The following is a 14,515-nucleotide window of genomic DNA, read 5'->3' on the forward strand; positions in this document are numbered from 1 at the left end:
TCTTAAGAAGTTAGCAAAAGAAAAGCAAATTAAAACCAAGTAGAAGGAAAAGCATAATAAACATGTGAGAAAAAAATCATTTTAATAAAAGATAAACATTAAAGAATATTCAAAAAGTTGATTATCTGAAAAGATTAATAAAAGTTATAAACCCCTAGCAAGAATAATAATAAAAAAAATGAGATAAAATGCAAATGACCGACATCAAGTATAAACAGGAAATATCACTACAGATCTTAGATACAGATAGCAAAAGGATAATAAGGCAGTATTTAGGAACAACTTTTGGCCACTAAATTTAAAAATCTAGGTGAAATGGACAAATTTCTTCTAAAAAACAACTCATCAACACTAATACGAGAAATAGAAAATCAGAATAGCCCTCTTCTATTTTAAAAAATTGAAACCACAATAAAAACTTTTCCTTAAAGACAACTTGAGGTCTGAATGGTTTCTTTCGTGACTTCTATCAATTTTCAGAAAAATTGAGGAGAGGGGAATAGTTTCCAACTCATTTCACAAGATCAGCATAACCCTTTTATCAAAAGCTGACAAAGACATTACAAGGAAAGAAATTACAAACTATCCCTTATAAGCATAGACACAGAAACTGTTAACAAAATGGAATCCAACAATATATTAAAAGGATGACACATCATGACAAAGGGGTTTCATCCCAGGAATGCAAGAATACTCTGACATTCTAAAATCAATCAGTAAAATTCACTACATTAGTAGAATTCTTAAAAAAAAAACTCAATAGACATAGAAAAGGCATTTGACATAAGTCAGCAACCATTCACACCAAAGCACTCAGCAAACTAGGAAAAGATGAAAATTTAATTTGGGCTCAAAAAGGAAAACTATTGAGAATAACAAATGAAAATAGTTGAGATGATGCTTTACTCCTGTCTCACAAAAGGAATTGCACTGGTAAAATTGTTTTTCAGTTTGGGTTTTCAAGCAGTGACAAAGATGATGATGATGATGATGATGATGATAATGACTGTGATGATGATTATATTCTATTTGGAAAATTGTTTCTTCCAAGGATGAAAAGCCTTGCCTAGGGTCCTCTGGCTCAAATGCATACAGCAGGGAAAATAGATTCACATTCAGAGAATTCAAGTTAGCTAAAGTTTAACATATTTTTCTCTTTAAAACTAAATTAAACTTACTTTTTGAAGACCGATGTATGTTCAGCAGAAGACATTGCAACAGTATTAATTCGAGGTAAACTCATTCATTCAAATATTCAACGGTACTTACTGAGTACTTCAGTAATTGCCAGGCACTTGGGATTCATCCGTGAGCAAAACAGAAAAAGATCTTGCCCTTGGGGAGCTCATATTCTACCCAAGCAGATGAACAATTTAATAAAATTATGAATAAATAAATTATGTCGTACGTTAAAAGGGCGTAAGTATGGGAAAAAAGTCAAAATAGTACAGGATAAGGATCAAGAGTGCTGGGAGGGTGGGAGTGCCAGGGGTGGGGACAATTTAATAGTGTTAAATAAGGTCATCAGGATAGGTCTCATTGAAAGGCCTATTGAGAAGTTGACATTTGAGAAAATACTTAAGACAGGTGAGGGAGTTAGCAAAGTAGCTTTGTGGAAGAAGAGTGTTCCAGGCAGAGAAACTGCTAGAGCCATTAGCAGGAACATGCTGAGTTTCTTCCTGGAGAGCAGAGGGCCGGAGTGGCAGGTGGTGAGTGGGCAAGGGAGACAGTAGCAGGGAATGAAGTTAGAGAAGTAATAGAGACTGTATCATGTAAGGCCTTGAAGGTGACTGTAAGAACTTTGGGGTTTACAGTGTTAACAAACTTTACAAAAAGTTTACAGAACTTTGCAGAGTTTTGAGACGAGGAGGGACATGATCTGACTTACATTTCAATGTTCCCTCTGGCTGCTGTGTTGAGACTGGGCTGCATGGGGATGTTCTGATTATAGCTGGCTACCAATTTACCCCAGAATGTAGTGTTGCAAAACAACCATTATCTTATTGTATCTCTTGATTTCATGAGATGTATGTAGGCAAGGGCTTCCCTGGTGGCGCAGTGGTTGAGAATCTGCCTGCCAATGCAGGGGACGCGGGTTCGAGCCCTGGTCTGGGAAGATCCCACATGCCACGGAGCAACTGGGCCCGTGAGCCACAATTACTGAGCCTGCGCGTCTGGAGCCTGTGCTCTGCAACAAGAGAGGCCGCGATGGTGAGAGGCCCGCGCACCGCGATGAGGAGTGGTCCCCGCTTGCCGCAACTAGAGAAAGCCCTCGCACAGAAACCAAGACTCAACACAGTCATAAATAAATAAATAAATAAATAACGTGAATTTCTAAAAAAAAAAAAAAAAAAAAATGTAGGCAAGGCTCAGCTGCACAATTCTTCTGTTCTATGTGGCATCACCTAAGGTCACTTAGTGGCATTTTGCTGGTGGAAGGGCTGCTCTGGTGAGTCCAAGGTGGCTTCGCTCACATCTTTAGTGTTTTGGAAGTTTGGGCTGAGATTGTCAATGGAGTACCTACACGTGGCCTGTCCACCATGGAGGTCTCAGTGTAGTTGGATTTTACATGGAGCCTCAGGGCTCCTAGACTATTCCAAGAGTCAGGAAGTGGAAACGGCCCATTTCTTAAGACTTGGGCCTGGAAACTGGCATAGTGTCACTTCTGTGATATTGTGTGGGTCAAAGAAATTATAGAACCAGCCAAAATTCAAGGAGAGGGGCCATAGATCTCATCTTTCCTCTCTCAGGGACAGGAGTGTCAAAGAATATATGGCAAGCTCTCCGGCCCATTCTGTGACCACAGATTACTTATATTCCTTCCACTTGTAAAATACATTCCCTCTCTCCCCAAATCCCTAAATGTGTCATTCCCTTATGGCACCAGGCTCCGGCTCATCATCTAGATCACGTCTTTTCCCAATTTCCCATTCCCTCTGGCCTATGACAGCTTACTCTAATCAGGGTGAGGAAATCTGCTTTGATATCATATTTTTTCACATCAACTTTATAAGGCAAATGCTTCATGTTCTCTTGCCTTCTGCGCTTCATCTTTACATTTTTTCTTCTCCCACAGGTTCAACCCTATCAACTGAAAGTCTTAGCTTTAAGACTGTTGTCTCTGATATAAAATTTTTTAAATCTTTTTTTAAAGTCTATTCAGAAACTTATTTCCTTTCTTTGTTTTTAATCATCATGAGAAAATTAATGTCACAGCACAAAATGGATAGGCTTGGGAAAAAACTGGAGGCAGAGAGGCCATTTAGAAGGCTGTTGCAATCTTGTACACCTAAGATGACATGGACCCAAGATCCTGCTTTGGATTGAGTCAGTGATTCGTTCTCTTGCCCAGTGGTAACGCTGAAAATTATTATTGCTTCCTTAGGTTATATTGACTCAATCCAAAGCAGTTTATTATTCTGTGATTTACCATATCATAAAACTCTTGAGAAAGTCTCCAAGACCTTGTAAGTGCTCAGTACACATTAATCATTATCATTATTAGTAGTACTTCATATCTTTAAAACTAGGAATTTTCAGTTCTTTCACCAGTTGAATAATATTATTTAGAGTTACCAGTAGGTGGGGATGTTGAACAATATTTTTTCTAGGTTGTCACAAGCCTTGTTCCTGACTTAAAAAAAAAAAAAAATAGGCCTATGAATAAAGAACTTCCCTATTATATTACAAAATCTCTTCTTAATGGAAATTTTTTCCCAAAATTTACAAATAACTTCTTAAAGTTTTCAATATAACCATAAAAAAGATTGGATTCAGCCTAGAATATGAACTCTGGAGCTTCTGGAGAAAGGCCCTCTCACTGCAGGGGTCAGTCTCCTGCCTCGAGGCTGCTCAATTTTGGACCCAGTGCTTTGGGAGTGGATTACAAAATAGAAATGAAGAATTAGTGCTTGCATCTAATCCACATGCCGAAAATACTAGAGTAGAGTCTGACTCTACTTCTTCTCCTTTCACTAATAATACCTATTTAGCAACTACTGGTGCCAGGTGCTAAATTAGGTGCTTTTCATACTTGGTATTATTTAATCCTCATAGCAACCCTAGGAGGTTGGTATTATTAGCCCTGTTACAGATAAGGGATCTGAGAAATTAAGTTACTTAGCTAGGTTCATTCAACTATTCGACGGTGGAGAGAGAATTTCAGCTCTGACTTAGTTGACTCATGTTTTGTTTATTTTCTGTCTAATAAGATATTAAAAGAGAAACTAACTTAAACATGTGCACTGTTGGTCATACCTCAGCTTAAGGTATTTATTGATGGCCTGTCTGTGTTTTATCCTAGGAGTCAATTCTGACTAAACATCCTAAAGATGAAGTGAAACTAGCAAATATTATTTTCCTCAGGGTCCAAAATACAGCATTCAAGTGAAACTGCAGCTTCAGTTTCATTGTGGGGTTTTGTTGGCATCTATGGAAACTTCCAGTTTAGAAACAAAGGAACAATCCCTTCCTGATTCACCCATGAAATTCTTTCCTTGGACTTATCATTCTAACCTAAATGGGACATTATTTTTCTCTGATACCTCAGAGAATAACAATGGAGAGAGGTTTGAGAAGACAAGATATACAGTGTTAGAAAATAATTTTAATTCATATGTCTAGCAGAATTTATAAAGAACCCCTTCAAATCAGTAAGAAAAAGGGACAAATCCCATTTTCAAATGGACAAAGCACTTAGCACATGCGTTTTGTAAAAGATACCTCCATGTGGCTGTATCTCTCTCTAAGGTAAATAAAGGCTGAGAAATCAGAGACCTGGGCTGCAGTGGTGGGCTAGGGGGGATATGACTACTTAGTTTAACCCAATGTTTCCTATTTTATTTAAATAAAAAATCCTTTTACCAAAGGACAACTATTAACATCTTAAGGAGGTTTGGGAAACCTTGACCTAGAGATTTAATTTTTTCTTTTCCTCTAATAGCTCACATAAAATTCTCTCAGATTTTCCTAGCACCCAAACTAGGAAGTCATCAGACACCTCTCTTGCTAGCATTCTATCATTCACTGAAATTGTAACTCATCAGTGTTTTGTTTTTCTTATCTCTCCTGGAAGATATTTTCTTAAGTGGAGTTTAAATTTTTTGTTTACTTCATAATCACAAGAAAATGCTTTTATCATGTCTTGTTTACTAAAGCAAGTTATAGTGGTTTTAAACTAAGCATGAAAGCGAAGTGTGGAAACACACTAAGTAAGAGATAGTGACAGAGTTCAAAAGTTGAAAAATGTCAACTATTATTCTTTTCCTGTTTTCCCTTTACTGTCTTTAAAGCCAAACGTTTGATCTTTTCCATTTTCCGAGATGGACATATTCTGTTATTGTTAGGTAAACACAAAGACAGAACCATGAAGTTCAAAATAAATGTTTCGGCCACACCTCATTAAAAATAATATTTACTATATACTTAGTAAGAGAAAAGACAAACTGTTTGCATTTTATCTTTTATACCATTTTATTGAATATCTTAGGATAAATATAATAATGGTACAAAATATTGAGAAATATCATGTAGTTTTTCTTGAACATTTATCTACTTCAAAATGTAGTCTCTATAGCCAAGTAATTTGACTTCCTGAATCTATACCAGCGTCCTTAGCGTAGCTATATAATGGAAACTGAGAAATGAAAAAAATATTTTAGAGCTGGCCATTTTTCTAAGTAATGATGTCAGCAAATTCTGCTGGCTCTACTTTTTAAATACGTCCAGAATTTGACCACTTCTCACTTTCTCTGCTGCTACCAGACTCATCAGAGGCAGCCTTATCTTGCCTAAATTACTGCAACGGCTACCAACTGGCTTCCAAGCTCCTCTCAACACAGAGACAAACTGATCCTTTAAAAATGTAAACCAGGTGGGGCTTCCCTGGTGGCGCAGCGGTTGGGAATCCGCCTGCCAATGCAGGGGACACGGGTTCGTGCCCCGGTCCAGGAGGATCCCACATGCCGTGGAGCGGCTAGGCCCGTGAGTCACAACTACTGAGCCTGCGCGTCTGGAGCCTGTGCTCCGCAACAGGAGAGGCCGCGATAGTGAGGGGCCCGCGCACCGCGATGAAGAGTGGCCCCCGCTTGCCGCAACTAGAGAAAGCCCTTGCACAGAAACGAAGACCCAACACAGCCATAAATAGATAAATACATAAATAAATTAAAAAAAAAAATGTAAACCAGGTAACACAACATTGTCAATCAACTATGCTCCAATAAAAATTTAAAAAAAAAGAAAATGAGAAAGCAATGAAGTGATCTAACAAAAATGTAAATCAAGATATATCACTCTACTACTCAAAACCTTCCAATAACTTCTCATTTAAAACCAAAGTCCTTGCAATGATTTGCAAGGCCCTCATATATGGTCCCTGTCATTTCTGTTTTACCTCTTACTACCCTCCTCCTTGCTCCCTTTACTCCAAATGCACTGGCCCCCTTGCTATTCTGGGTGCTCCCTCTTCAGGCCTTTGTACTCCTCTACCTGGATCACTCTTTCCTCCCATAGCCATAGGCTTCTCTCCCTCACCTTCTTTAAATCTTCGTTCAAATGTTATCTTCTCAGCAAGCCCTTGAATAACCAACTTGCCTGACCAAAATTCCAGACCGACTCCGGAACTTCCTATGTCCCTTCACTGCTTCATTATTCTTTATAACCTTCTTAATACCTTCCAATATATTATAAAACATACATTTTGTATAATTATTTGCCTCCTTTATTAGAACGTAAGCCTCATGAGGGATGGATTTTTTTTTCTGTTTTGTTCACTTCTGTTTTTCCAGCACCTATGTCAGAGACATAGCAGACACTCAATAAGTATTTACTGAATATGAATACACTATAGGCACGGTTTAATATGCCTCTTTACCAAGAAAGGAAAGAATCTACAGACAAATGAAAAGTAACTTTGATCAATTGCCAGGCACTGAGACTAATTTAGATAAAGCATGCCTTAGAATTGCAAGTATAAATGATCCAAGTTCTCTCTACATTTCCTCAAAAGCACTGAATTGCTACATAATCAGTTTACCTTTGATAGTACCTCAGGAAGTGGATAATAGTCTATCAGCACACATATGTTTATGATTCAACTTTATTTCTTGTTTCCAACTCTCATTCTCTACAGATTTAAAGAATTATATACATTTATTTCTACAGTATTTGAGGACAAATTGATGGATTCAAAGAGCTAAATGATGCTGGTCAATTGAGTCTAACCAACTAGGATTCTATACAGCAGTCATAAGTATAATTGTTATCTGTCTAAATAAGTTATCTGTTACATTGTCTTTTGTAATCATAACAGAGAAGATTTTACCTGTTTGTTTTCAATAGCTCTGTTATCTCTTTCTATAAGTAAACTTTGAAAAAACCCTTCAGTGATTGCTTGCCAGCTGAAGCAGCCAGATCTGCAATAATTCACCAACCTGGTTTAAGCAAATTTGCCTGCCTTTGTTTGAGGGATTAAATCTGTTGATTATCTGGACTCTCAAGGGAGAAGAGCTGAGCTTGTCTCTTACATAATGTCTTATTTCCCACTCAAACTCACCAACCTCTTTATTTCTGCCTATATTGATGTGAAACCTATAAAGGGAAATACTCCCATTCCTGAGCGATCTTGTAGTTTTTCCACTGATAACCTGTTCATATGACAGAGTTTCTGAGTTTGTTGTCTAATTACTTATCATTTACTTTGGCCTGTTCCTGCTACTGAACTGAAACAAACTGCTGCATGTGAAGCACATATAAAAAGTTATTTATCCTTAAAACACAGACATGTGACATTCACAATGTGAACTGTGAACCTGATGGAGTATGTTGAAAACAAATAACAGGTCATGAACAGTCTGTTGGATCTATAATCAGCCAGGTGCTTACTATTCCACCTCATTAGGAGTGGAGGGTGCAGAATGAATAAATAGGGGAGCAGGTGTCACTGAGTCCCCAAACAAATCTTCGTTCTGAGATCACAAACCAGAGAAAACCAATGTGAACTTGGAGTCTCTGCTTTTAGCTTGTGAGTAGGATTTACCAATATTCAGCTTTCAGAGTTCCTCTGGGTGCTGCAGGTTCCTAAAGCTACACGCACCCAGCCAAGAAGGGCAGTCTAAACTGTAGCCACGCATTTTTGTGCTGTTCCAATGTACTCATTCATTTGTCCAAAAGCTTGTTATTGAGTGTCTACCATGTGCTAGGCCCTGTAAAAGATACTGGATATAGCCAAGTAACCCTGTGGACATAATCTCTATAGCGTTTTAAAATATAATGAAGCAGATGGACAGTAAACAAATAACTAGCTGTGAGAGATATTAATAAATGCTGTGAAGAAAATGAATAAGTTCTCTAAGGAAGTGACAGTTAAAGCCAAAACCCAAATACAAACACGTTGAAAATACTCTAGTATCAACATCTGTAGGGTAAAAAAAGATTATCTTTAGACTTTTTCAACTTTGAGCTCAACACAGTAACCTGAGTAAGAAGGAGTAGGTTTCTCACCAACATAAGCATCTGTTGTGTGCAGAATATTTATTAAGGAATGTGGGGATACAGGAGCACAGTTTGCAAATTCCTGAAGAAAATTTATTTTATAAATTATGCATTATTTATTTACCATAGAGAAAAGAGAGCTAAGCACTTGTCTTGGACTATGTATGTACACATCAAAAAACTGAAAAGTGAGATGTTCACTCAATCAACTAATTGTATCAACAGCATGAAAGTAGTGATTCAGCAGATTTGTTTTTCCAATTTAGCTTGATATTGAAAATGGCTTTAAAGCATGTGCAACTTATACAAAAGATGAAAGCCTTTTAGCTTTTTTATAACTCCACTGAAGATAAAATATAATTTGAAATTTGAGAGATTCAATTAATACATAAAAAGACATTGAGGCAATGATTGGATACTGAGGCAAATCCTTTGGGATTCTGATTTCCTTGCCTATTTTACAATTAGGGATGAGCTGGGTGAAAGAAGTACTTTTATAACTGGAACAGTAATATCAGAGCTAAAAGAGAAGATGATGAAATGCTACATTACCATTCCATGTGAGATTATGAAAGGTAGATCTAAATGGTAACCTAAATTATTAAAGTTCTCCTCTTAAGAGGGAAACACACACACACCCTCAAATTACAACAAAATAATTATTTTAATAACAGCATTTTTTGCATGATTGGTAGAAAAAAATAAAGAAAATGAAAATAGCTTTGAAAAATGAACATTTGGCCTGTTCTGGTCTGAACTAATGAAACAGTATAGACTGTTTCTGCTGCTTAACTTCACTGGAAAACAACTATCCTTCCCTTCATTTTGTGGCAAGTAAGGTAAGTAGGCCTGGTCTTCTTAGGGTGGTAAGCTAGTTGTGTTCTGCTTTGCGGTGGATGAGAAGTACTTTGTGGGTCTTTTGACTGGTGGTGTTAAATGATGAATGGGTATCAAACAAATGATGAAGTTGTTGGTGGAAGATTAGTGAGGATGATTTGAGTTACACATAGGTGACAACAAAGGCAAGATCATTATCTCAGGAAACATTCCTGTGTTTCCTGGGAAGCAAGACTCAAGTTAGTCATAATAGACAGTAGTGCTTAACTTCTCTGGGGGAAACAGACTCTGATAACCTGATAAAAGCACTGAACGCTCTCCCCAGAAAAACCCACATATAGCACGTTCACTCAAAATTTTTATGCAATTTTAAGGGATTCACAGACTTTTATGAAGTCCATCCATAGACATCCTAGGATGACCTGAGTAGGATAATATCCTCTATGTTGAACATTAAAGAAAATTAATTTCCTAATACTAAAACTATATATTACATAAAAAAATGCTAGGAGAGAAATTTCAGTTACAGACAGGAGTACAGCAGACGGGGTATGGTGGAGCGGAAGTGTTGCAGTGGTAACTGACGATTCAATGTGGAGTACACAGTGATGGAATACTGAGACAAGCTGAGTAAGTACAAGGGAACAGGGGACTCAACAGAGGAAAGATTGCAAGAGGGCCAAAATTTGACTCAATTGTTTTATAACCTTCTTAAGAACCAACTCTAAAATTATTGATATATTTGAAATCCTACTAAACAAAATCAATTACTTAGCTATGCAGCCAACTGGGTCCACTGGGGATTTAGGCCTCTGCCATCTAATTTTACCTCTAGCTGAAGTTTGCTGAACTTTGTGACTTACATACAGTACAATGGTATCCCTCTAGCATTCAATGCTGCTTAAGCATCATATTAATTGATAATTTGATTTTTGCAAGTGAATGATAATAGTAATATAGGCCATCTAAGATGCTGATCATATCTAGTGACTACTGTAGCTCAGATTAGCTTACTGGGGCTGTAGTAAGTCATCCCATCGAAGTGCTACAAACTAATGATAGAGCAAAGCACCCTTACTCATTGATTTTACATCCCTTACTATACTTGTCCCAACAGGGCGATGGTGTCTTTATAAGAATTACTTGGGTAGTGCTATCACTTCAGTACTATTCCCTTTAAATAATATTAGGCAGATATCTCTTCATATAAAGATAGTTACAAAGAAATATAGAACCTTGAGATCAAAAGGAGGAGTAAGCTACTGCCATCAGTAATTCATCTCTCAAAACTTCTTCCAGTTTTTGTCTTTCAGAAACAGTTAAGGCTAAAAAAAATATCTTTTGAAATAGTAAGAGTTATTGTTGTCATTTTTAAGTCTTCGTAAATTGCAGACGATGTACAGTAACTGTAGATTCAAAATGATGGCTAAAAGTTTTGTCCCTGGTCCAAAATCAAATCTTGGTAATAATAAAAACTACAACAATGAGGATAATGTGTCCAGTGAAATTCTGAAGTAATTAGTATACTCTGTATCTTCCTTCACCCTGAACTCAGTAATGGATTTATATTTTAGGGAGACAATACCAGCTAATGGTACAATTATAAACATCAACATTTCTACCAGGCATGCATTTAAGATGTTTGAGAAAGAGCTCTGAACAATTATTTAACCAATTGTGGAAAGCATTCCAAATTTAGGAATTAATAACTTTCAGTTTGACTTTGGGAAGGAGAAGGAGGGAACTGCTATGTTCTGAATGTTTATGCCCTCCCAAAGTTCAGATGTTGAAACCTAAGCCCAAAGGTGATGGTATTAGGAGGTGGGGACTTTGGGAAGTGATGAGGTCAGGAGGGCAGAGCCCTCCCAAATGGATTTGTGCCTTTATAAAAGCAGCCTTGAGAAAGCTCCCTTGTCGTTTCCACCGTGTGAGGTTTATAGCAGGCTCTCGGCAGACACTGAATCTGCCAGCGCCATGATCTTGGACTTCCCAGCCTCCAGTACTGTGAGAAATAAATGTTTGTTGATTACAGGCCACCAAGTATATGGTATTTTTGTGATAGTAGCCCTGATGGATTAAGACAGGAGCTAATTATTGAGTGCCAACTAGAATATAGGAGCTTTACAAATCGATTCAGCTCAAGTTTCAAAACATATCCATGAGATAGAGTATCTTACCTATTTTATATATGAGAAAATTATTGCTCAGAAAAGTTCTGTAACTCATTCATGGTCACATTCATGGTCACCCAGTCTGTCAGCTTCTGAAGCTTGAGCACTTTCTGCCACATGACACTGAATTTTACAGGACAAAGGCTTTTGAAAACTTTTGTTTTCCTACTTTCAGAAGGCTCCTTTATAGAATAGATTTTCCAACTTAGATTATATTTATTAAAATAAGAAAGTCAGATAACAAAGACCCTAAATATTGTTAAAATTGCATCCTAAGAGATCATGGGCATAACTTTTGTCACTGATTTTTCAAATAAATGTCAGGTCTGAGCAATATGGTCACATGAGGGTCATATCTTCAGAATCATTCTGAGTTGCTTAATACCTATTATATACTTTTGATAGACAATTATCTGAATTTCTTATTTTTTAGTATATCTTTACCAAAATCATCTTTAAACTTATAATCATAGCAGATCTTGGAGATATCTGAGCAAAACAACTAAATTCATGAAAACATAAATTTATCCAATTGCACATATACACATACACAAATGAATAATAAAGATTAATTAGGTAAAATGCAATTGCTAAACATTTGAAGAGTCTTCAGACTCCTGTATATTAAACTTTCTGGACAACTGAAGTTCACTGGATTGGATCCTAAGAGGAAATCCTGCCACTAGTAAAAATGGTAAGACTTAAGGAAACATGTGACACCATGTGAAGGGCTGTGACTTCTCCACCTTTCAGCTGGCACAGCTCCACACGTCAATGGAACCTGAGGATAATTTCAATGGTGAAAAATATCGTAATTGCCATTGGACTCTTTTATTTTCTGAAATTCTTTTAAATGTATCTGCTACCCATCAAATAAACTGGATGTATTAGATTTGGAATTGCTTGCCCATGATATATTCCTCCTTAAACCAATGTTTGAAAAAGACTGATTTTAAAAAGTAAAGTTAAAATTTTTTAACTTCTTCTTGATAGTGCCAGTTACTGAGGTTTACCTATCTTCTGTTAAATTCTATAAGATATCCACAAAGTCATGTTGGTTAGTTCAGATTCTGAAGCACTGAGAACATGTAGCCTGAAGAGTTCCAAATGTATAAATATAGAATCTACAAACAGCGGTGGAAATGTCAATGATCTATGACAGAACTTTCTTGTTCAAAGCAAAATACTACTACATCAGACAAGTTTCATCTCATTTTTAGTTTTGCCCATCACCACAGAAACTACTTATTTCTAACACATGTAAACTCACAGTGATAAATACCTAAATATAATTGAATTTCATTTTTTACATAGAGCTTTTCTGGGGAAATAAATTTGGGATGCTATTTTTCTAAACAGTTTATAAACTACTTTGCAGCTTTTGTGCCTTGAATGTGGTACCTTGGAAAATGCAAAACTGTCAATTTCTTTTTTTTTTATATAATTTTTCAGAATATTTTATTTATTTATTACTTTTAAAATTTATTTTTGGGCTTCCCTGGTGGCGCAGTGGTTGAGAATCCGCCTGCCAATGCAGGGAACACGGGTTCCGGCCCTGGTCTGGGAGGATCCCACATGCCGCACAGCGGCTGGACCTGTGAGCCACAACTACTGAGCCTGCGCATCTGGAGCCTGTGCTCCGCAACAAGAGAGGCCACGATAGTGAGAGGTCCGCGCACCGCGATGAAGAGTGAGTGGCCCCCACTTGCTGCAAGTAGAGAAAGCCCTCACACAGAAACGAAGACCCAACACAGCCATAAATAAATAAATAAATAAATAACAAAACAAAACACCGTGATAAAGAATCTATTCTCTATCCTGCACACAGAATGATCTTTAAAAAAAAAAAAAAATTTTATTTTTATTTTTTGGCTCGTTAGGTCTTCGTTGCTGCACACGGGCTTTCTCTAGTTGCAGTGAGCAGGGGCTACTCTTCATTGCGGTGCGCGGGCTTCTCACTGCGGTGGCTTCTCTTGTTGCGGAGCACGGGCTCTAGGCGCGCGGGCTTCAGTAGTTGTGGCACGCGGGCTCAGTAGTTGTGGCTCGCGGGCTCTAGAGCGCAGGCTCAGTAGTTGTGGCACACGGGCTTAGTTGCTCCGCGGCATGTGGGATCTTCCCAGACCAGGGCTCGAACCTGTGTCCCCTGCCTTGGCAGGCGGGTTCTTCACCACTGTGCCACCAGGGCAGTCCCAAAACTGTCCATTTCTGAAATGGGAAAACTTTCCCAAACGGCTCCCTCTTGAAGATTCTATATCTTACTTCAAAAGAAATGCCAGCATGACTCAAAGCCCTTGACATGTCAGTTGAGTAAAAGATGCTATCACAGTGAGGAGCTGTGTTTCTAATTCTACCAGCTTTACCTGGCGTTACTGCCGTCACTCATCAACAACGGAGTGTGAGAAAGTCTGCTATGTTCTTATTGGTGAAGAACTGTTTTGACTGTCATCAAGTATGTGAACACTGAGTGTTTCTGGCCCTTGACACTATCCAATACTTTATATGGTGTTTACAGGTGAAATTAGAATGATGTTGCTGGCACTCTGTGAGCTCAATGATTCCTCAGAACTCGCAAGAAGTGAGCAAATGAGATAGAAACATGGCACTACTGATAGTACTGATTACCTGTTTTGTGATTATTTTTGCTACTTCCCAGCCTTGCCAGACCCCTGATGACTTTGTGGCTGCCACTTCTCCAGGGCATATCATGATTGGAGGTTTGTTTGCCATTCATGAAAAAATGCTGTCCTCAGAAGACTACCCCAGATGGCCAGAAATCCAGAAGTGTGTCGGGTGAGTAAAGCTTCAGAGAACACATTTAGATTTCAAGATTATACAGTGAGACTAGGGCATGTAAATGTTTACTTGTATTAACATCTAAATTATTTTAACAAAATTTAAACTCATATATTTTTACGTTGCATAAAGTTAAGTCTTGCTATTCTTCCTTACAAGAAAGCTATATTAGCACTATATGTATAATCAACCTCCAAGTACAGAGGCAATGAATGCTTCCCATT

At 37.7% G+C, this 14,515-nt stretch overlaps 1 protein-coding gene and 1 long non-coding RNA gene across 2 annotated transcripts in view; both read left to right on the top strand.

Annotated features, from left to right (window-relative positions):
* Positions 1-2,357: 2,357 nt before the first annotated feature.
* LOC309635304 lies at positions 2,358-7,865 on the top strand. Its single transcript, XR_014248748.1, has 2 exons — positions 2,358-5,872; positions 6,186-7,865. It is a non-coding gene; the product is annotated as an uncharacterized lncRNA (long non-coding RNA).
* A 2,825-nt stretch (positions 7,866-10,690) lies between these two features.
* Positions 10,691-14,515, top strand: part of GPRC6A (G protein-coupled receptor class C group 6 member A) — a 34,716-nt gene continuing 30,891 nt past the window's right edge. The window contains 1 exon segment of the mRNA XM_082406307.1: positions 10,691-14,288. Within this exon segment, the coding sequence (XP_082262433.1) occupies positions 14,095-14,288 (194 nt within the window). The 5' untranslated portion in view covers positions 10,691-14,094.

The sequence above is a fragment of the Balaenoptera borealis genome (genome assembly GCF_965194805.1).
Source record: "Balaenoptera borealis genome assembly, chromosome: 9".
Classification (NCBI taxonomy): domain Eukaryota; kingdom Metazoa; phylum Chordata; class Mammalia; order Artiodactyla; family Balaenopteridae; genus Balaenoptera; species Balaenoptera borealis.